The sequence below is a fragment of the Cryptomeria japonica genome, chromosome 7 (genome assembly GCF_030272615.1).
Source record: "Cryptomeria japonica chromosome 7, Sugi_1.0, whole genome shotgun sequence".
In the NCBI taxonomy this organism is placed as follows: domain Eukaryota; kingdom Viridiplantae; phylum Streptophyta; class Pinopsida; order Cupressales; family Cupressaceae; genus Cryptomeria; species Cryptomeria japonica.
The window spans coordinates 113,821,088-113,845,658 of NC_081411.1; the positions used below are offsets into that span (position 1 = coordinate 113,821,088).

General features: G+C 38.3%; 1 protein-coding gene across 3 annotated transcripts in view; it reads right to left on the bottom strand.

Moving 5' to 3' along the window:
• Nucleotides 1-24,571, bottom strand: part of LOC131061222 (magnesium/proton exchanger) — a 115,135-nt gene that overhangs the window by 53,786 nt on the left and 36,778 nt on the right. For all 3 annotated transcript variants that reach the window (XM_057994756.2, XM_057994758.2, XM_057994757.2), the window contains 2 exons: nucleotides 18,897-19,340; nucleotides 14,831-15,006 (listed from right to left, as the gene is read on the bottom strand). In XM_057994756.2, coding sequence (XP_057850739.2) covers nucleotides 14,831-15,006; nucleotides 18,897-19,332 — 612 coding nt within the window. In that variant the 5' untranslated portion in view covers nucleotides 19,333-19,340. The remainder of the gene's footprint in view (nucleotides 1-14,830; nucleotides 15,007-18,896; nucleotides 19,341-24,571) is intronic.

Below are 24,571 nucleotides of genomic sequence, written 5' to 3' on the forward strand. Positions count from 1 at the left end.
AGAGGTGAAAACCAGGGGTTAAAGGGGTTTATAAGGTGGAATTTGTGAAACAATTGTTAAATAAGGATTGTCATACAATATCTTTTGGAATTCCTCAATCATGAATCAAGAATGCAAGAAGTTGAATTCTCATTATCTTATCACAATCCTCTTGTATTTCATTTGTGTTCAGGAATTTCATTTAGTAAGGGTTTTGTTCACCATCATAATCCAAGATTTTCTCTTTGCCTTTTCATGTTTGATGTGAGCAATGAGGTGCATGGAGCGTGGAATAAAGGACTTCACCACATGGAGGAGACAACAAGAAGATCAAGGTCAAAGTCTAAGTCATGCAAGGAATGGAAAGATGATGGTAAATGAATAGGCGGATGGAAGAATTCAACAATGCAATGTAGAGGAATTAAGGTTCAAGTTTGAGAAAGATGAGGATACAACCTGGAGGACAACATTAGCAAGGATATCAAGAGCAACAATTTCAAGAGGAATTGAATGGTGAATCAAAGAAGAGGACATTACATGATGAAAGGCCCTACAAGGACATCAAAAATTTCAAGAGGATCATGGGGAAGACTCTACATCGACCTTGGATTTCCAAAGGAAATCCAAGATCAAAGGAAGGAACTCAACAATACAAAGGAAGAAAACTACATGGAAAATACTAGAACAACAAGAGGATCAATGTGAGGAGATGTCAAGATGCACAAACATAAGACAATTGCAACATGAAGTCAAGAACTACATCAAGGATGACAAGATCAAGAATGTCCAAGGAGGAGAATTTCATGATTCCAAAGGATGAAGGCATCACAAGAAGGGCTCCAAAACATGAAGTTGAAATGATCAAGGGGGAACAAAAAGTTAGAAACTTGATCAAGATGATGCGATTTTGGAATGTGAACCATCACATCAAACAATTGGATGCTGTTGAGTTTACAAGATATACATGCTGATGTGGTGTCTATTCACCTAACCTATCAAGTTATGCCACATCGACACATCCAAATTCAATGAACTTGACTCATCAACAACTATACATGTTGAAGGCACTAAATTCAATGTAACAACTCCTATTTTCTCATTAATCCTTTTTCTCAAAGGACATACATTCAAGATATGTAATTTTCCAATTGGGTGATATTAAATGTAAGGTGGTGATTGTTGTAACTACCCCAATTAGGGTTTCCTAGAATTATCCTGGCCTTTGATTTGAAATCAGTCCTGGACCTTCATTTGTGATAGAGAACTCTATATAAAGGCTTGGCCTTCTCATTTGTAAAGGTTAATAGATGATTAGGAGTTAGATGTAGTAGTAGGAGGAGATCAAAAATTGTTGCCAAGACTGTGGAAATACATGCATAATTTTCATTGAAGATATGGTGGATCTTTATGTGTTGTTTCAACATTTTGCATGGTTTTTACTTCTCATATTTTAGTTGAAGTTCATTGATTTTGATGGAGAAATATGAAAATGTTTGATGGAATTCTGGTTCATACCATTTGTAGTTTGCTGATTACAAATTGCAGTTTATGGTTAGTTTGAACCTAATTTAGCACTAGTTCAATTGTGGATGTTCACTTGAATTGCACCAATATTTGGGTATTTGGATGAATATTTTACAAAATGAAAATCCTTCATTGCCTTTGGAGATTGCATTAGTTTTGTGTAGTTGTTTCCTCATGGCAAACAAAAGCTTTATTATGGATTCCATCTATCTAAGCACTATCTATTATCATCATTGTCCTTAGGTTTAGATTAGGTTTCTTCAACCTTATCCTTTTGTCTTTTATTTTTTTGAGTATAGTAATCAAATTCCACGTCCCAGCTAAGCATAGGTCCCTCTGTATTACCGACAATATTACATCAATTCACTGATTCTATCCAACATAAAGTTGATTGTTCGCATTGTAAACCTTGGGGTTGCCTTAGTTGATCACAAAGTTTAGTAATTTGAGGTTTCCTTATTCAAGAGAGGATAGAATACTTAGTGTTTTATTTTGTGTTTGAGGTGTCATATAAAACACATCAGCATGACTGAGCAACAAAATCTACCTTCTAGAGGTTAGGCTAATTCAAAGGAATTGGCTCTAATACCAATTGATGAGCACATAGTTATATGGAGGGAGCCGGGGCAGGGTGAATAAGTATAACAACAATCTTTAACCTTTTCAGCCTTAATACCACAAGCATATCAATTGCACAATAAGAACAATATAAGATGCAACAATTACACAACATAAGTAGAGCACATGATTTGCGTGGAAATCCTTGCCAGATAAAACCACGATAAAAATATAGTTTTTATTAATCTTCTTTTAACAAATTTTGTAGGCACCAACCCCTCATTCAATTTCATTTCTCTTCACAAATTCTGCTATAACTCTCTTCTCCAATCAGCTATATGCTGATCTTAAATCTGCCATAAAACTGATTACAATTGTTTACTTTCGAAGGAAACTTACTTGATTACATAGAGTAAAAAAAATAAAGAAACAAAAACATACTAGAATAAATACCAATGAGTAATAATCAACACATGTAAGAAAGATATCTTCTTTATTATCTAAGTTACCGGTTCCGGTTCGGATTCAGGTTCGGATTCGGGTTCGGATTCGCGGATTCGGCAAAAAAAAAAAAATTTTGGGTACGGGTACGGGTTCGTCCGTACATATATATATATTTTTTAATTTTTTTTAATATATATATATATATATATATGTTCAAACTTCAAACATCAAAATTATATATGTTCACAGTTCAAACATACAAATATGAAACATACAATGTAACTTTCCCATACAATGATACATGAATGATAACAGATAAATGCAAGTAGAATAGGTTGAATGCATGTTTTGATGCATGAAATTCATCATAGAGGGGCAGATTAGGGTTTAGATGTAAAAATAAGATTAAAAAAATTGTTTTTTAATTGTTTTTAATTGCTTTCTAACCCGTGGGCCCCGTTTTTGGAAACCCACGGGCTTGGGTTCACCCGGGTCCTCTTGGGTTCACCCGGGTCCTCCTGGGTTCGCCCTGGGTCCCACCCGGGTCCTGCCTAGGCGGTTGGGTTCCCTGTGGGTCCTGCGTGATAGGACCCACAAGGAACCCAGCCGCCTGGGCAGGACCCGGGTGGGACCTAGGGCGAACCAGGCTGGGACCAGGACCAGGACCCAGCCAGTTTAGGCAAGAACCGGTAACTGAGTTTATTATCAAGTGTAATGTATACAATCGTCGATATATGCCCCGTTTCTTGATACAACAAAATATATAATGCATAGTGGTGGGTTAAAACTACCAATTGTCGACAACTACCACCCTCTCGAGAACAACCCAATTACACTACCAATTATACTTGCAAAACAAAACATTATTTATTTACCAACGACAGTTTTCTCGACTACATCAGCCCCTTCAAAAAGAAGTCATCTTCTAGACTACGAAAACAAAATGGGGGTGAATATTACAAACTCATTGAGAAGCAGGAGGGTGAGACGACATCCTTGGAGTGTTCGAAGACGTCGAGAGTTGTTGCCGCAGGCACTTCACTTGCTCTATTTGCAGCTACAAGTCTCGCTCCACCACAAGCTGACGCTCTCATGCTGCCTTCACCATGTACACAACTTCCATGACATCTTGCTCTTTATGCTCTAGCTACTCAGTTATTGTCGCGAGATGTACCTCCAACTTCGCCAGTTTAGTATCATACCTTGCCATGGTTATTTGTTGATGCTCCAGTTCCTCCTCTAGGGCCACTCTCCACTCTCTCCCCACAATGATGAGTCTATTCTGTTGTGCCAACTCCTCTCACATAGTTGCTACCTTCTCCAGTGTAGCCACTCTCCCTGCCTCAACCTTTCCCACCGTGTGCCGCTCTCTGCAATCGATAAAATATTTCTTTGAATGAACTCTCCATGCTATGTAGGGTGGATAATATACCGCCTTGACCCTCCATCAGCTGTGCTCAATGCCGTGTCTCAACCATCTTCGATGTCTTAGTGGTTGGCCACCCTCGGTTTGTGAAATGCTATGCAAACTCCTCACAACCACTCCTTTTTGAAGGTAAGAAGCCTCTCGGCCTCTGGTACAAGGCCAATGTCAACCTATCTAACCAGCTCTGCCACCCCTCGAGTGATCGAATTGATGTCCTCCAACTCTACTAGATATCTCCATATGAACCCAAGAGCATCCACAAGGAAAACAAGATCTCCACCCTAAAAGCACGCCTTATTTGGTTATACTTGAAAGAGAAATGAGGCCAATTCACCATAAGAGCCATGTGCCAAGAGAATGGCTCAAGCTTAAAGAGGCGAAAAAAAATCATGAATCCAATTCCACAGGTTCTAGGCACAGCAATGGAACCAAAAGATATTCTTGAAAGACTCTTGCTACCCACAAAAATGACAATGAGGGTCAATATAACCCATGTGCTGAAGGTGTGAGCCAAGAGGCAAGCCTTGGAAAATAGTACACCAAGCAAAGTGAGCGAGCTTAGGCTCAATAATAGCAAACCAAATGCTATGAAATCGTCTCTGCCAAATAGAAAGTGATGACTATAGATGCCACTGGAGATTCAAAGTGGGCACCATGGCAAGATGAGGAGAGAGCCAATGGTAACCCAAATGTGGCTTATAATTAAAAAAGGCTATGTTCGAAGACCAACACCAATCTTTTCACCAAGGTTTCACAAAGTGAATGCCAGTTTTGTGTAGCTTATTTAGACGCAAAGTAGACATCACGATGTCATAAGTTTCTCGATCAAGAAGAGAGAGCTGAAACTAGGTTTTCAAATCCTCCCACGGACTAAGACTCATCTAAGCCCTAGTAAACAAGTCTTGGGGGGTGCCAATGCCATGTTTATGAAAGTGCAAGGCACGGACCCATGGAAGTTGAGCCAAAGGCAGCCATTGAATTTGAATAATTGGAGACCACCAATGTTATGCTAGTTGAAAGAAATACCATCTTGAAAGCCAGAGTTGACCCACTAGAGCCAAGGCTTGGCAACTTCATAAGCACACCAAATACTTTTGGCCACAAAGGTGCCTTCGATGTGAACAACCTTTATAACCATAAGGGTTTGAAATCCAATCCCCATACAAGCCGACCGGTTGACAGGAAAACTGGAAGAAATGCAATGCCTAAGAAGAATCTTCCAGGCGTGTTAGCCATAAATGGCACAAATAACCCACTTAGCACAAAGGGACATGCCCTATTGTTGAGTAGAGAGGAGTCCAAGGCCGCTAGAGTCATGGGAGAGGCAACAAAACTCCCAAGTAACTTTGTGGAAACCCTTATGGTCTTCAGAAGAGGCCCACAAAAAATCTCACAAGACCTTTTCCAACTTTAAGTAAGAGGCTTTAGAAGGAGCCCACTAAGAAGAATAATAAACATGAGTGGCCACAAGAATTTTAGAGCACACCTAAAATTTCCCAACAAGAGAGAGAGACTTGGTAATCCAATAAGAGAGCTTTTTCTCAATCCTGGCAAGGACTGCATTCCAAAGATCCACTCACTAAGCCTAGAAGGCAAAACAAATGCCCCAAAATAAAAAGATTTCACCATGTCCTATCCACTTCCACCCATACTACAAAAGCCAAGAAGGAATTGGGAGAAAAGATTGCCTATAGCATTGGGTTTTATGTCATTGAATAGCATAACCAGGGGCTAAACAAAAAGTCTCAAGGCATTGAAGAGCCTCCTTAACATTATGCTTATCTTCAGCAAGCATCAAAAAAGAGTCATTTACAAAATGTCTATTAACAAGCTAGTGAGATGACTCAGGCAGGGCAATCCCCAGGACACGACCAATGAAGATGGAATGGGCCAATAAATAGCTAAAGTCTTCTGCCACAAGCAGATACAAAGAGGGAGCCAAAGGACAACCCTGGCAAATGGAACGATGGAGCCCAAAGGCTTGAGATTGTTTGCCATTTATGGTAATGTAGGTAGAAGCATCACCAAACAACATTTTAACATATTGAATGAAACGGGGATTGAAGCCAAGGGTGCCCAGCATGGCTAAAATGAAGGACCATTCGATCTTGTCATAAGCTTTAGCAAAATCAATTTTGAGGAGCATGACAAAAACGATGGGCCCATTCCATGCCTTCCTAGATAGCAATAATGTTGCCTAGAATGTAGCAGGATTTAATAAAGCCAGTTTTCTCAAGATAGACAATTTGAGGGAGCATGTGCCAAATCTTCAAAGCTAAGGTCTTCACAATGATTTTGTAGGAGACATTAAAAAAAAATTGATAGGCCTCTAGTTGCAAATGTCCTTTAGGATCTTCTTGTTTAGGTATGAACTTAATGTTGCCTTTGTTAATTAGATGTTCTAGAGATTGATTGTGAAATGCCTCAAGATAAACTTGATGCAAATCAAGATCCACACAATTCCAAAGAGCTTTAAAAATTTCACAAGGAAAGCCATCACACTTGGGAGCTTTGTCATCCTCCATGGAATTGGTAGCTTCTTGAAGGTCATCAAGGCTGAGCATTTGCTCACAGAAGGAATTTTGAGCCTAAGAAAGTTTGATTGGAACCACTGATGTGTAATCTTGAAGAGCCTTTTCTTTCTTAGGGGAGGCCTCTTGAGATGTGAAAAATTCCTCATAATGGTGGACAAACGCCTGAAGAATATCTGGTAGCTTTGAGAGCACCATTTGACCTTCTTTAATCCTCTTGATACTTGGTGAAGAATGGTGAGATTGCAAAGCCACAAAGATCTCTTTGGAAGATCGGTCCCCCACCTTCAACGAGTGAAGGCTTTGATTTGAGCTCCTCTGGCGGCATGACTATCAGAAATTTGTTCTTGATTGTAGAGCTACACCACCCTCACTTGCAAATTGTGAGAGAAGGGGTTGGTGGCAAGATCCTCCATGGCACGAGAGATTCAAGGTGGTAGCCTCATAGGACCACCGACGAAATCTAGCAAGTTGGTGCCCATAAATGTGAAGAAACCGAACAGTCCTAGTTAGCACGATTCCACCAAGCAATCCAACCAAATTGTTGAGTAGAATGGCACTCCAAATTCCAAAACCTTAAAATATGGGCCACCATAGGCTTATGACTCAGCAAAGACGTGTGGATTTGGAGAAATTTTAAAGGATATTTAAAAGTGATAAGATTATGTAGTCTTAAAGGCTTTAATTTGGGTTTGGTGGTGGGGGCTTCACCCCTAAACTCTATTGGGGGTGTTTGCCCCAAATCCCTATTGGTTGAAAATTTTGTACACTCATGAAAGCAAACAAAATTGTGGCTTCAACCACAGTGTGTGAGTATGAAACTCTGCTAATTAAGGGAAGGCTCCCCCTATCTATCTAAAACTGAAATAAAAACAGGATGGGACAACAGTCTTCCTTCTTTCTTCAAGGAAGCCTATATCCTTTTCTCTCCTTAGAAAAGTGATAGCAAGAAAATGTATAATAATGGTAACAACTTCAAATGAAAACGAGAGAAAGAAATGAAGTTTCTTGAAAGCTCAAAGACTCCCGTCACTTCCTTCGGGACGGGACAACAATATCAAGCTTAAAGACTTGACTATTGGAAGTCCTATCTACCCTTTGCTATACTAAATTTTACAACGAATTAAAGACAACAGCTCAAAGACTGGAATAATCTATTCTTTCAATACAAAGACAAGAACTAATGCAAGCTCAAAGACTTGCTGCTCCTTCTAGAGATTTTCCTATTTTAATTAATCTTCTCTACTTGCAGCTCAAAGACTTCAAATCAGATTAGACTAAGCTCCTTTAGAAACACTTTGCATGGAAGAAATAAAAAGATTCAAACTCAAACATGTAGCTCAAAGACTCAAAACTTGAATAATCCTTCTTTATTATTCTTCAAAACTTTCAATTCACATACATAAGCTCAAAGACTTCTTGCTGTAAATTTGGCAGAGTTTTTGCTTGCTTTCCAAAAGATAGATATTACGATGGACCCTCTCTTCTATTTATAGGAGAGGAGCCTTGAGAAAAAGGTGGGAGGATCCCAACTAACTTGAGAAATTCCCTCAACCACCAAGACCTATTCAACAACTAATTATGACTTATTTAAGGTTACAAGTCCTATTCCAAATTGACTTGTAACCCGCCTACTTGTAATTACAAAAATGCAAGTGATGACAACTTGCAATTACAAAAATGTTTTTACAAGTAAACTTGTCGAAAGGGAAACTACAACTTTAAGATTACAATTTTGAATTTTACAACCAAGTGTTAAAAACACTTAAGTTGCACCTCTTGAAGACATGAACAATTCGAACTTCTGAATAACTTTTTGCAATTCATTAGGATTTGGTTCATGAGTGTTCATAGCCACCACCCTAGTCTTTACGACGACATCATGGCATTGGCATAGCATGGAGTTGCCCTTTTCCAACGCTGACTGGAATTCCTGCAACTCAGTTTGATACTTAATCAATATTTGAATGGAAGCGGCTGAAAATTGTTCACTTCTCCATTCATCATGAATCTTGAGTTGCAGATCTGCAAGAACTTCTTCCTCGGGCAGCAACTCATCATTCTGATTTAAAATGTTGCAGGATGCCTTTTTACAGTGGGAGGTAACATCTTGAAAGACTGCTTCATGCAACTTTAAGGTCTCATCAATTTCTTCAATGAGTGATTTGAGAACAAGGGATTTGTTCTCCAGAAGTTCCTCATATTCAATGTACATGACTCTAGAAGGAATTACATCATGCACCTGAAGAACGCTCAACTGTTGTTGAGACATCTTTCGTCAGGAAACTAAATTTCTCTCAACCTTCTCCAAATTAAGTTTGAAAGCACCCAAGATTTGATTCAACTTATCTTCAATGATTTCCAATTTAACCATTGTTTCAAATACCTGTCTTATGACTCGTGAACATAAGTCATGCAATTGATCAACCCAGGTGTCTAAGGCTTGAACCTTTTGGGTGGCTCTCTCGACACCTTGGATTGGTTCACCGGCACTGGAAGAAACAGGTACTTGGCCTTCTCCATTTGAAGGTTGAGTAATACTTTGGATAGCTGCCATGAATCTTTGATTCTCTACTTCCAACTGATCTTTCTTGGTCAAAACCTCATCATACCGTTGTACCAATGTAGCCACTGTTTGTTGAGCATCATGTTTGACAACCTCATGAGTCTGCTTACCCAGTTGCACTTTTGTGATCCGATAATCAGCTGCTTGCATTTCTTCAACTGGTTTATTTGATATTGGTTCAGCAATTTCTGTCACTCTCATCCGATTTTCATCAACGGTCACCCTCGAAACTGTCTTTGCCCTCTTAACAGCTTTAGGTTTTGATTGTTTCAACTGTCGATAGTCAAAGGTATCAGGTGAGATCACCTGCTTCTTCCTCTTTGCAGTGAAGGAATTGAACCATGGAGGTAAAGCCATTAACTCTGACTCTGGGAAAGAGGGAGAAGCAGTTTCTATTTGAACAACTGTGGTGACCTTGGGAGAAGTGTCTGTCTGAATAGCCACCATAGTCTGCTGAGTGACGACAGGATGTGATGAAGATGTCATGAACTCATCAAAACAGGTCATAGAAATATCAATATCAGATAAAGGTACATATGAAGGATCATCTGAAAAGATATTCAACAAATTTTCTCGAGAACGATCTTGAGATGGTTCTGCTGCTGAAAGTGGAAGAACGTCCCGCGAAGATTCTGAAACTATAGGAGCTGATTGAGAATTTACATCTATCACAGGAGGAAGCACGGGTACCTCAATAGGAAGTGAAGAAAGAGAATTATGTGGGGACTCTGTAGAAGGTGACTAAGGAGCATTATCAGATTGAGTTTCTTCCTCTGAAGCTTCGGGATCAATCACGTGAATTTCCAGTTGTGGCTTCTCCTTGCCTTGGACTGTTATTTCCTGGGGAGGACGCACCATTGCACGACTGACTCGTAGTTTGATCCTCGTACTAGAAGAGGATGCACCTTCTTTATTGTCCAGTTGAATTTCAGACTTCCGCCCAAGAGGACCTGTAGAATCATCTTCTTTCCCAACCTTAATCTTAATGAGCTTAACACCATTGTTCTTAAGCCAAGTATTGGTATTGGCAAGAATTGGCTGAAATCTATCCAAGATAGAAGTGCTTTCCTTATGGGACCAATGGATAGAAGGAAGTGGAGCCTCATCAACATTCTGATCGACAAACTTAGGATCAAGAATGTTTCCATCATCAATCATCCCCTGTGGCACGTCCACGAGGTTTAGATCCACAATCTGTTCTGCAGTGAGTCGACAGTAATCCATCTTGCGAATCTCCTTATCCGTATGGAGATCAACCCAGATATCTTCTATCCGATGCACATGGATGAAGGTCTTCTTGATCTTTTCCTTCATACCTTGGTAATCGAAATCAGCTCTAGGTTTGAATCTTTTGAGTTTGATTTCCTGCAACTTAGTCTCCATAGCCTTTGCCTTGATTGAAGTCATTAGAGAATATTGACCAATCTTCAATGGGTTGTTGGAAGAAATACCCATGCCAACCTTGTGCCTGACTAACTGATGTGTATGCACAGCCATGATCTGTCTTCCCAATTCCATAAGAATAATCTTATCGGTTGGGTATCGTGGGAGCATATAAGGCTGCCCGCCATAGCATCCAACTCTTATGTAGGTAAAAGTTGGAAACTGGAGAAACAAACAACCGTATTCTTTCACCCTTTCCCATGCTTCATCTGAGACTCTCTTGTTCTTCAGGTTTTTGTCAAATTGACACAGGTAATGACAAAAGAAAGCGTCCTGAACCCTTCTAAAATGAGACCTACTTGACCTTAGAGGCAACTGATCATAGTATTCCCAAACTAGTACAAGCATGCGGTCACCCTTGGTGGAAAGACCTAGGAAATGTCTAAGTGACACAGCAATATACACGAGATATGAATTCATGTAGAAGGTGAAAGTAGTAGGGACGATTGCAAGTTGTTCACACAAAGCATCACTGATGATCTCACCCCAACAGATGTGCTGAGACTGCCTTATAACATAATAAATTGGTACATCCAAGGTTCAAAAACATTGGAATGTTCCAATCCCATCATACGACTCAGAAGGGTAATAGTATCGCCGATCTCATTCTTGAAATCAGATCGATATAACTTAGCCCATCTGGTAAGTGCAGTGCGAGGTTCATGAATCCATTTGTTGAGATGACGCTTACAGTCTTTCTCCCTTTTGGCAAAGTATTCAACTGCACTTTGCTTGGAGATCTCTATATAGATGGTTTAAGAAGGTATTTTGAAAACCCTCTCTATAGCTTCTGCATCTAGGCGAATGATCACTTCTCCATCATCACTTTTAATAACTCATGTCTCATTATCAAAATGATGGGCTCATGCTAAAACAAATTCCGGTTCTAGGGCAGCAACTAGAAAGGATCCGACATGATGGATATGACTGTCCAACAATCGTTGCATGTCCCCCTCCTTCGGATCTTCAATCCTTTGTATGAATTTGGACATGTCAACATGCCCTATCTCAGTATCCTTGATATGATCAAGGGAGGAGGAAACCTGTGACTGCGGAACTTCATTTTGGTATTTGTCATATCTATATTTCATCTTTTTTGGAGTGGGAGATGATGGTATATCTGTCATCTGAAAACAACTGGAAACACTGCAATGTAAATCCAAGAGTATCAAGGCAATATCAAAGTCAGTATCTTTAGACATTTTCACTCCTCCAAACTGGGAAAGTTCAACTTTTGTACTTTGGCTTTGTGAGAGGAAATATAAGAGGTGGAAAGATAAGCTTTTGACTTATTTCGGGTTTTGAAACATGTTTTGCAAGTACACAAGAGGGAAGTACAAACGTGCAATCGGGTTTTCAAATTCTGAATGCAACTATACTCGCAAAACACGAAGCATAAATAAATGAAAGGAGAATGAATTTTCAGTTTAGAAGTTGGGAAGAACACATTTGCAATTGGTTTTCTAAATCCAAATGTAAACTTATTTACAAACTGAAAATCGAAGGAATGGATGAAAAAAATGGTATTTAGGCATGCGGGAAATGATGAAGATGATAAGTACGGATGAGGGAATTGGAAGAGGATAGGTAAAAATGAATTTCAAGAAGATCACTTGGAACTTTGCCATGCAAAAATGGGAAGAATATTCAACTTGCAATCCGGATTTCAAAACCTGAAATTGGGAAGAACTTGATTTTTTTAATCATTGAAGCTTGATTTTTGGACTAAAGAAGGTTAAGTCTTTGTCCAAAAAGGGAAGAACACTAATTTTCCTCTTACTTGCAATCGGGTTTTTAAAACCCGAATGCAAGTAAAGAAGGAGAAATTCCAAAGGGGAAGAACAACTTTACTTTACAAATTTCTTTGTAAAATGGGGAATTTCCTCTCATAAACCCAATATGAACATGAACAAAACTAAAACTAAACAAGAAAATGCAAGGAAAGAAATAAGAAAGAAAGACAAAAATAAAAATTACCTTGCAAAGTTGAGAAGAAATCCAAACTTGAAGAATCAACCAAACATGGAAGATGAAGCCCTTTAAATAGAATTTAAACAATGGAAAAAACTTAGCCACGCATTGTGACAATAGAAAAACCGATTTGCTATAAAAATGCTAATGAAATGGTTCGAAACTGATTTCAATCATCATTAATCACAAGACAAAGCAAAAACGACTTAGGATTATAAGCATACCTCAAAGGCGAAGAATGCATAACTTAGCAAAACACATGACTGTTTTTTTAGGGCCTTTTTTGCAAATCCGAAACCATAAATGCGCATAAAACGGTTTCATCAAAGCTTAGAATCCAACGCATTTATGGTAGAGCCAAAAACGCCTTGAGAATAGATGGATTCAATTCCCCAAATCATAGCAAAACTCATAAATGCATGATTCAAAAAAATGGCTTCAAGAAGACAAATGGCGAAAAACGGTTTGCACAAATGTGCAAAAAATGGGTTTTGAATCCTTCAAAGTTGCAGGAAATCCACACTTGGAAGGAATCCCTAAATTTCCTCCAAAAAATTCGAACCCAAATCAGCTTGCAATGGCATGGAAGAATTTCAAGCTTTAGAAACAAAACAACAAGTTTTATAAATGTTCGTATTTTTGCCTTTAAGGCAAATTTCGGGTTTTAAAAAAGAAATTACAAGCAAAATTACTTGTAATAGGGAAATAGAATTCCCTTTACAAGTGATTTCACTTAAAACATGTAAAGGGGTTTTAAAATCCCATTTACAAATTTTATTTTAACACTTAAAGTCAAGCTACTGGTAATGGGGGAAAACCCCCATTACAAGTTTTATAAAAACTTGCAATTGGAGAAAAATTCCCCTACACGCCTAAAAGCTTCAAGGGGGTTTTGAAAAACAAATTACCAGTTACTGGTAATCATTGAAAAATTCCCCTACATTGAAGCAAAAACATAACAAACGGACTTGAAACGCAACGAAATTCGAAACGTAGCTTGAGGATGGATCAACGATCAATCCAGTCCAAGGATGGGGCAAATTTCCACCTCGGGAAGCATGCCATAGAATAATTTTTTTTAATTTTTTAACAAAAATTTCTATGTGATAGTCCAATTTTTGAAATAAAAAATTGAGGACAACAATCCCCACAAGGGGTTTTGCCGCTTGAACCTGCTAGGGGGGTTCCTCCCAATCCCCCACAAGGAGCACTTCCCCTTGACCCCACTAGGGGTACTACTCCCAAATCCTTTCTCTAATTTTGAGAAACAAAGAAATGAAAATCATTTTGGGACATGTTGGATGGAAGAACAACATTTTTTTTTTCAACTTTTTCCCAACTTAATTACCTTTATACTTCTAGTTTGCTAAGTCAAAATCCATCCCAAGTAATGCTTCTAAGTCTGTTGCAGCATTTAAGACTTGTCTAAGATACAATTGCATGGCACCAGATAGAGCTAGTTATGTTAGGTTGAGGGATACAATCTCCTTTCTACCATAACTCATGACTTCATGTTGTGATTTTTGTTTTTAATGCCATGGATATCATATTCTATGAATTTTATACACCTTAAACACTTGACAATATTAATATATCTAAAATCCAGTTTTATACTCATGATTGATTTATTCTTGTGTATATGATCAAAGTAGCCTCTAGGTGATTAGTTTATTGTGTCTATAGAGTTTATTTATTAAAATATGCATGAAACGAGTTTATATCCTTGAAAATCTTTATAGTTTATGGTTTTTTCAAATTGCCATGTCTAGGCAGTGAGTTTGAGTTTAGGTTATAGCCTGAGCCCTGTAACAATACTTTGAATGTAGTTTGGTTGTCTTCTTTATGAAATCTTTTGATATTCAATTCATATAATTCATTTTTGTTGATGTAATTTATTTTGGTCACTGCTTTAGCCAATTGCAAGTTATGCCTTTTTTCTGTTAAAATATATCTTTTGTAAACAAATACTAGTCTTTACTTCAGCTAGTACAGCTGTCTTTGATTATGCTTAATAGTTTTTCCTCCTTAACAGTGCATTGCTCACTTTTAGGGCAGAAACATAGTCAATTATTGATATACATTCATTCAAAACCCTCATTGATTCTATTGTATGTGTTGTTTCATTTCACATAAACACCCATTCTTATACAAAAAATCTTATAGAAAATGAATATGCACGTAAGTTGCAACATTCATTATATCAAAAAAGAAAAATAAAAAGCCAAAAACTAAAAAAGTTTAGTAAAAAATAGTTTTAATCAATATTATGTGTGGATAGTTTTACTAAAATTTTATTATAATAGTGTAGAGTTAATCTTGACATTAACTCAAAAAACAACAAATCAACCACTTATTAATAATGAATACAATTTGGAACATCTCAAATACCTGTACTATTATGTAAAGCCAAATATATGCCCAAAAAGACCACACAAGCTCTACCAGCCATACTCCTAAATCTGAGATTTTTTTCACCGTGCCTTTTTTTGGAACAATCACTAAAACAGCATGAATAGGGTACAAGTTAAATGCAGCAGAACCGACAAGTGTTGCAGGGCCCAAACCTACAAAAATAGAAAAAACATGAGTTATTCTTCATTTTGCCAATTAAATCTAAAATAAGTTAGGAATAATCGTATTGAATTTCAAATAATCTGACTACTTTACATTTATGAATATGAAAGTTACACTCAAACTCCTATATACAAGCATGTCTTGAAGCGTAGTACAAGTCACAAGAATATGAAACAAAATAATGTAAGTAAAAATAATGCCAACATAAAGGGCAATGCAGGAGCATCCACCTCCATGAGTGATTTTGCAGCACCAAAAAAAAGGTGATTGAAAGGATTTTGGTTTTTTGTGCAGGTTTTTGAGTAAATTGCATGAGAGATTTTTCAAAGAGATTTGGAGATTGTTCCATCTGACTTCGGCAATAATTCTCCAAATAATAAGATGAATTTGTCAAAATAGTACCCAAAGTTGCAAGCAGATAGATCTCTATCCTTCTTATGGACAAGATGACAAAATCAGCTCCAAGAAAATGATTAAATGCAAGGACATCAAATTCTATATTACTTCTTTGGAATAGCACTAAGGAGATAGCTAAGAAGCTGAATTTCATTACAATTTACCTAGAAACAGATGGATGTACTAAATATAGAAAGCAGGTGAATCATAGAGAACAATACATCGCTCACATGTATGTGACCAAGAGGTCAACTAAACAGCATCATTACCCCCTTTACCTCTTTGTTGAAGTCAAATACACTAATGGCTGCTGAACTTCGCTAAGCATGAAGCTCATTTGAAGTATCATATGCTAGCTAATGTGCTAAGGACAAGATGATATTGGACTAAAAGAAGTGAGAAATAGGTTATTCAAATTCGTTAAATGTTTAAAAATCAAAGGCTATGCAAGATCATTAAAAGAGCCATGCAATTACTAATGACGAATCTTGTTAGATGTCATATATTCCTAGTCTTGAGATAGTGGAGGAATCCTCTCCAATTTGAGAGAAACACCAAATTAGCATCAAGCGTGATAGCACAACTTAAAATCGACTAAGACTTGAAACGAAAGTGACTCAAAACTCAGCAAAACACGACATCAAAAACAGAAAATGAAACAGGACATTCCAATTAAGTTGTTCTGGAGTAGTAAGATTATTCCAAGAGTGGGGATTTTTGCATGCTTAGCCTTTCAAACAAAAATCTTAACTGCTAAAAAGTTCACCAAAATGGGGTATGAAGGACCATCTAGGTGCATTATGTGTAAAGCTCAGGCAGAGCCAATGGATCACCTCCTGTTGAATTGCTCCTTTGCTTCAAAATGCAGGCAATGGCTCTGTGCTAAATTGGGGTGTATCACAGCTCTGCCTAATGACATAATTTCTCTTTTTCAATGTTGGGCTCTCCCATTGAAGGAAAGCACTTTGAGTCAAATTATGGAAGTGTCTCCATCATGCCTTGTCTGGGAAATTTGGAAAGAAAGGAATCGTAAGCTCTTTGAAAACAAAGCCAAAAGGTTTGAATCAATCCTAAACTCAATAGAAACGACAATTGTGGATACAGTAAACTGCAAAATAGCTTTCTCAATGGAATCGCCCAAAATTTTCTCTTCCTAGGATGAAAGCATAAAGAGAAATTGGTAGGGAATTAAGATTCCTCCCTCTTTTGGGCAAAAATCCGTGTCTAGAAAGGAAGCTATCTGGACCCCTCCAAAGCTTGGTTGGTTAAAATTAAATTTTGATGGTGCTTCCAAAGGCAACCCAGGTCCTTCAGGCATAAGATATGTGATTAGAGATCATTTAGGATCAATCATAGGGAAAATGGCAAAACCAATGCCACCAGACACTAACAATATAGCAGAATTTAAAGCCTTATAGCTAGGATTGATGGATTGCATTAAGCATGGATTAAGAAACATCACAGTGGAGGGAGACTCGGAGATAGCAATCAATGCAATCAAAAGGCAAAAAACCCCAAATTGGTGGTTATAGGCAATTCTAGACAGTATATTAGAAAACTTGGCAAAATTGGAGCAATATGAAGCAAAACATATATTCAAAGAAGCGAACACAGTAGCAGATGCCCTCTCAAAAACAATAGCACAGGGAACTTTTATTCATTGGTGGGATCAGAGAGTCAGGTAGCAAGGCTAATTAGGATAGGTTAAAATTGCAGAAAGGTGTCCCTTGGGTTTGATGAGCACAAGGTAGGGCCCCCATAGCAAGCGAACAGATCCTGTAGATGCTTCTTTCCTTAATTAATGTTTAGGTTCAATTGTGGTGCTCAAGTTGGGGAACGACTAATCTTTTTTGAATTCAAATCTTAACCTTCTTTCAGCAATAAAGAGGGCCCGGTTACAGTGACGTCACCCAATTGCTCTTTCAAAACAAGCCTTACCTTTTCCGCTTCCCGAAAACCAGCTGTTGATAGCCGTCATTTCTAGTTCAAGGCATGCATTGTCAACAAGGTAGACATCATTTCAGAGTCAGGGAGATTTGGCACGTTCTGGGACAAATATCCTTCGCCACCTTTGCAGGCGAATTTAATGCAAGCAACTCCTCATTAATAGGCATTAAAGAAAGTGTCGGCTAGGTTCTGCTTCACATACACTGCAAGCCTTTAATATTTCCTAATCTGCGAAAAACCTCATTGAAGATTAACCTGATTCATTCCTTTCTCCTGACCGAAGCCTTTGGAATCGTTAGTCATGTCTGGTGAGGAACCGTATGGGTTTATCATGAGCGTCTATCCAAGGCCTATCTCATGCTTCGGAGCAGACGCTCATATTTCTCTCTTGGCCTCGATGCGTCAAGTATCTTCCAGAAGAATAACAAATTTAAGATTGAAGCGACTATTACTTCACTCAGAGCCAACGATCATCTTGGCAGTAAAAATGATCTTGGGTAGCGGGCATTTGAACAGGGAGGAATATCCTCGTGACAATACAAACATATCATCCAGGTTTATCACCTCTCTGTTGGAATTGAAACTGGCCAAACAAGCTGTTTGGAGCCTTACAAAGAAGTTATTCCCAGATGAAATCTTGCAAGAATTGCAAGAAATTCTCAGCAAGGCGCTTCATGACTCAGGAGCCCCTCGGCCAAGTGATAGAATTGTGTTCAACGTTCCCGGGGAGCTAATTAAGTATTATCCTTTTCTATTAGACCTGAAAGGCAAGGACCTGGACAAACACAGAGCATTTGCTGGGATGGGGCTTAGCTACCTTAAGTGGCGTTTCATAGGTGAGAATCCAGAAGATCTAGGCAAGGAGGAGGAACTCCTCTTATTTGCAACGTTAAACGGAATCCTACCACCAAAAGTTGAAGAAGAGGAACCCCAAGTTGAACGGGGTAGGAGAGGAGGTGCTAGAAGAGTGGGTTGTGGGTCTGGTCGCAGCCGAGGCCAGCCTCCATGTAGATGCCGAGGAAGAGGCAGAACTCCGACTCCCCCTGCCGAGCCTCTTGAGGAAAATTGAAAGATAGGTTTTATTATTCTGGTTCTGTTTGTTGACATTTTGATGCCTATAGCTGGCTACTAGTTTTTTGTTAATGTTTTTTGGCTATAAGAAATGTCAGATAATCTCTGCTAAACTTGCTGTTAAAAATCTATTAGTAAAACTTATATTTGAAAGATAATTTTGATCTTCGTTGCCATAAACTATGATAGTTTTTTGGAATGAATGAAGATAATGTATAAGGTCTTTTGCCTTGCTTTGAAATTTTATTCTCTTCCAGAAAATTCAGAGAATGGTTTCACTCGCATACATTAGCTTTATGATCCTTCCTCACTCATATATGTATACACTGTAATTATCCAAAATGAATATATGGATTCGGCTCTGCCTTTACTGATCAAAAAAGAAAACAGAAAATGAAACATCTCATTACTATAAAAAGGAAGAAAATAAAACAAATAAGTGTCATAACAGGGGGGGGGGGAATACCTCCAGCATAAAGTTGACCAAGGTTTTGAAAGGCATCAATAGTAGCAAGTGATATATGTGGAAAGCTTGTGCCAACTGCTAGTAAAGAAATATCTGCCAACGTATAATTCCATATCCTTTCTCTTTTTTCTACTTTAGCTCTAGTGACAGGATCCTTAATAACAATCTTCCTGGTCTGTTGCACAACTTTCTCCATTGAAAGAAAAAAACAACCAGTTATAGCAGACAGTCCAATAAAACAATATATAAGGCCCAAAAAATATATAGATGTTCGAATTCCATTGCCCATGTTGGTCTCAGCATAGAACAAAAGATAGCTCTTGCAATTATGCTCCGAGAAACTTTTTGAGTTATTTGTAACAAGTTTAGAAAGAAGTCTAACTGCATAAATATGTCCTTTCCCATCCGAATTGAAAATTTGTGTATTAAAATGCATTGTTGCCACTGCAAAAGACCACATTGGCACATAAATTCCGAGTCAGAAATCCGTCTTCTCTAATCAATAAGTTACTATAACAATATCCTGAACACAATATTGCAATTTAATCAGAATTATTATTATTAAAAGAAAACAATATTCAGTATCTAAACGGATTTTTCTTCTGATTCAAATTTAATCAAGATGACCAACAAAACAAAAAATTGAAGTAAAGAATTTACAATAAAAATATTATATTTACTTGAAATATAAATCACAAATAGCTCAAAAGACCTTACTGTTGAATAAAGAACTAAAATTAGACAATCAAATCAGTAATCTAAAGAGATAAATCTGACCAAAGTTTCTTCATTTTCTAACAAAAATTATGCAAAAAGTTAGGAATCACTACATACGTAGAATAATCTGCACTTATAATTTTCACCTTTTCATTCATCACCAACTTCTTCAAATTTATGCCTTTAATGTTGTAAACTGATATTGCTTTGTCATCAACGAAATATCTGTGCTTGAATATGGCAGACATGCACCTCTTCCACATGTAATTCTACCATTAGAATCTTGAGATTCAGTGACAAAAAAGGTTGTTTAACTTTCACTGATGATGATGGATCACTGAGTGTGATCTGAAACATCGATCAAAACAACATACACGGCTAATCCAAAAGCAACTCTCACAATATGGACGTTGGAAAACTTATACCTTGTAGTCGACATAAAATGCCTATCATTATATTTGATAATATTTGTTATCTGCCAATGTATTAATTATTTTTATTAAGTGGGTTGTCACTTTCGTGTAGTTAATGTGTCAGTTGGTTGACGGTTGTGTTCCTCTCAGCAACCATACTGTCAAGTTCTTTAAATATGTTGTGTACCACCAAGGAAGGGAGTAGGGAATAGTCAGGTCAATTGTAATCCTTGGCTGACCATCTCTGGTCTTCTTCTCTGTAATAATTGCATATGTGAATAAAGATATATTTTCTTGTTGTGTCTAGGATGCATGGTCATGTACATTATTATTTCCTATATTTAATTTATCAGTTGTAGTGGTAAATATTTTGGTGTTGTTGCCTTAAAATAAATTGGGTCAGCCTTGAGTGATTCATGTCCGTAGACCCCAATAAAGGTGAGAAGTGGCCACAGGGTGGTCAAGACCAAGCGATTACGTGATTTGCCAACCCTCGACCAGAGGGAGAATAGGGGCGAGTCAGAGCCTGGAAGTACTTGGAGTGTTGGGATGCTGGAGGTGGACATGTACAAGATGCACTTGTGGCCGAGAGTGCAAGGAAAGCACTGGAACATGGTGGTCGGAACAGTCCACCCAGGTCCAGCACACTTAGAAGTACCCAGAGTGTTGGGGACATTGAAGGTGGACATGTAGAGGACACATGCGTGGACGAGAGTGTAGGGAAAGCACCAGAATGTAGTGGTTGGAACAGTCCCCCAAGTTCGACACACAAGGGAGTAAGCAAGCAAGAAACTAATTTGCAGGAACTTGTCCCTCGCCGAGGAATCGAGAATAAGGCGGCCTAAGATGAAGACTCCTCCAGTATCTTCCAATTGAAAACAATGATGAACACCCAGGAGAATCAGAAATTCCTTAAATTTATAGGAGATGGATCAGAGGATCCTGTATGGGATTTTAAGACATGTATAACAATATGGGAGGCGAGTGGCCAAGATGACCACGATTATTGGCTGAAGGCATTTCCCACCACCCTTCAGGGAATCGCTATTGACTAGTACGCAGACCTAGATGCTAGGGACAAGGTCGAATGGAGTGAATTGAAGACAACATTCGAAGAGGAGTTCAAACTCTTGAGGGATGACAACAAGATTGTGGCTGAAATCTATAATACCATGCAAGGGAAAAATGAGAGTGTACGTGCTTACAATCATAGGCTCAAAGAGTTGTTAAACAAGATGGAACACCAGCTAGCCAATGGGTTGAAGAAGAAGTGGTTCATTGAGGGATTGATCCCTTCACTGCGCAAGAAGATAAAAGTAGTGCCTTCATCCTCGTATGCTGATGCTTACAATCGAGCGATGGACATCGAGAGTAAAAACAAAACCTCCTCCCGAAGGAAGATGAAGACTAACAATGACGAGAGCACCAAAGGTAACAATGATGAAGAATTTGAAACCGTACGAGCCCTTAAATGGGATATGTTGAGAATGATGAAAGAATTGATGGTCGAGAAGGGAACCAATAAAGAAAGTAATGAACTATGGTGTACTGAGTGCAAAATTGACGGGTACAAGAAAGCTAGTTGTCCTGAAAAGTTGTTTTGTGAGATTTGCTAGGTCATGGGTCATTCAATAAAGTGTCCATATGATTTGAAGACAAGAAGTACACAAGTAATCTTCACATAGAGAGAGTCTAGCTCATTGAAACCACAAAATTTATCCCCTGGCAGCAACGGAAATCAACAAGGGCGAAACCAAATACAATACGACTCCAAAGGATGTCCTATCATACAATGTTGACAATGTAGTGAATGGGGACACTTTGTGAGCGATCGCCAAAATAAGAAAGACAACATACAACTATTTTGCAAATGGTGTGGACCCAAGAATCATGAAGACATTGATTGCCTGAAGCAAATGGGCATTAATATGTTGGATGTAGAGGAACAAGACGAGGCAGTTCTGACAATGACAAGAGAGCAGATGAAGAAGGCGATGTACCCAGATGCTTGAACAGAGAAGGAACAACTCTGAGAAGCTAGAGCTGAAGTAGAACAAGTGATGGTGAAGGAATGAGTAGCCTCCAATGGAACTACAAGTACGTTATTGTGGGAGTCAGAGAAGAACATAGTTCGACAGGTGCTACAGACAACCATACCCATCAAGGTAGCAAACCTTCTTCAAACTATGCCGCAACAGAGAATGACAATTGCCAACATAGTTAGTGACGACATAGTCATCCAAAAACAATGTAAGTCACATGAGGAGGAACTGATTGGAAAACCACCACCCAAAGGGAATGAGGTCAATGATCCAATGTTGCTATGATGAGCATCGTGAGGAAGCTGACTGTTGTTGACATGGAAATAATGGTCTGTGATGTCCCCTTCTTGTTGACATCAATTTTTCAGTAAGATTAGCCTATCTTGTAGGCTGATGAGGATGATTAGAGGGTCTCTTGAGGATTGTATCATCTCTAGTGTTCAAATTGCTTCAATTTGGTCTTCATTTGGCATCAATTGGACATCATTTGCTCTACTTACTATTTATAGTAAGTCTTGGGGTGTTTGAGAAGGACCCCTTCTATTTTTAGCAGGAGTTTATGGTCACATGGGGAAAAGAAGGGTGGACTCCCATTTCAGACGACATAGAGAAATATTAAGTATTTTGAGAGTTATTAATGTTTATGTGGCCAAGTTAATAATAAATCATTTAATAAAGTGAATATAAAGTTATAACTTAACTTTATAACGTGAGGGTCTAAGCATCATGAGAAGGGGACCAAAATATTAATTAATTATGTGCACACAAACCAAGGTCATTATTTCATTAAATGATGCCAACTTAATGTAATAACATTTAATGTTATTAAGAGAGCTTTTTGGGAGAAAATCTACATTCCTTGAGGATTATATATGTTTGACAAGAAGAAGTTCGATCATTATTGTTTGGCATTTATTTTCATGACTTTGTGGAGAGCAGAGACTAAGGGTTTCAGTCTTCATTAGCCATTGGAGAATGGGAAAATATTCAGTGTTGTAGCCATCTGAATTGGTGAAATATCTAGTGATTTTGGCTTTTAGTGGGGACTTCGATCAGGGGTTCCATTTATGTTAAATCGGTGAAGTTTGAGGGTTGAATCTAGCCAACTTGAGGGATTAATAGTTGCAGATTGGAGACTTGAGATAGGCGATATTTTGCCAGTAGGCACCCATCATTTTTGAGCTGCAAATCACTTCCAAATACCTCAGCAATACAGCTGCAAGTAGGGCGAATTAGTAGAGAAGGCGATTTTGCAAAGGGAAGCTTTAAAAATTCTTCAAAAATATTAAAAGGTGGTGGCTTAACATTAGGAGCCTAGCACAACAATTCTGGAGCAAATTGATAGATGATTGCAACAACCAGATCATTCATACCAAGTTCATTAATGCTGTAGTAATTGCTTTTTTGTAAGGAATTCTAATAAAGTCTTCAAACTTTGCATTTCAGGGAAATTGTTTGTGAACATAGCATGATAGATGAACTTTGAATGATTTTTAGTCTTGAAAGCATTAGTTTAGTTGTAAGTTTGTTGCAAAATTCCCATTTGACAAACCCTATCCAAAAGGCACAAAAAAATCAGAAAACCTCAAAAAAAAATACAAAAAAAATGCATTGAAATTCAGTATTTGGGAATCTCTGGCATTGTGGACAAAGAGGTTCTCTACATTGGTATCGGAGCCTTGATCCTCCCATCCCAGAGGATTAAAGATTTCGTATACAACCATTGGAAATTGGTCCTCACAGGAATTTTACACGTAGAAGGGCATTGTTGAACAAGGAACAAAATGTTGATAATCAACAGGACACCATGGGGGACAGATGAGACAATAGTCCACCACGTGATGAGGCTGCAGAAGTGAGGGCAATCATGAGAGGATTACAGGATGGGTAGTAGCATATAGCAGATATACTTCAGCAACTTACAATATCCATTCAACAATTGGCTAATCCCCAAAGGAAGAACTTGGAATAGGCAAATAACAGGAGAAGGCAAAATCAGCAACTTGAAGATAATAGGAGTGCAGTTGAGACTTCTAGAGTACATCAAACAGCTACCCGCATTGTTGATTGGCCTACAAGACCCACCTTCTTGAGAGATGAACCAGACGAAGAAGAAGGAAGAGGAGATGGGGAGGCTGAGTTTGTAGATAATGTTATGACGATGCATGATGAGTGGAGTTTGCTACCTCTTGATGTCAGAGAGCACATGAACTTTGATCAGTATATGAGGCAAAAGAGAGAGACTACTAGACCTAGGCAAGACAAAAGGCCTAAGAATCAACACCGAGACTTGGAGTTTGCTACTAACAAGCTCCCTTTACCTTTCTTTGATGGAAGTGAGATAGTCACAACATGGTCATGGCTACATAAGTTGGACACCTACTTCACTTTGAGGCCTATGACAGAGGGAGATGCAATAAAATTTGCTACATTGCATTTAGATGGCGTGGATCATGAGTGGTGGCATAACAGGATGGTTACTTTGCAACATGATCTCATCACC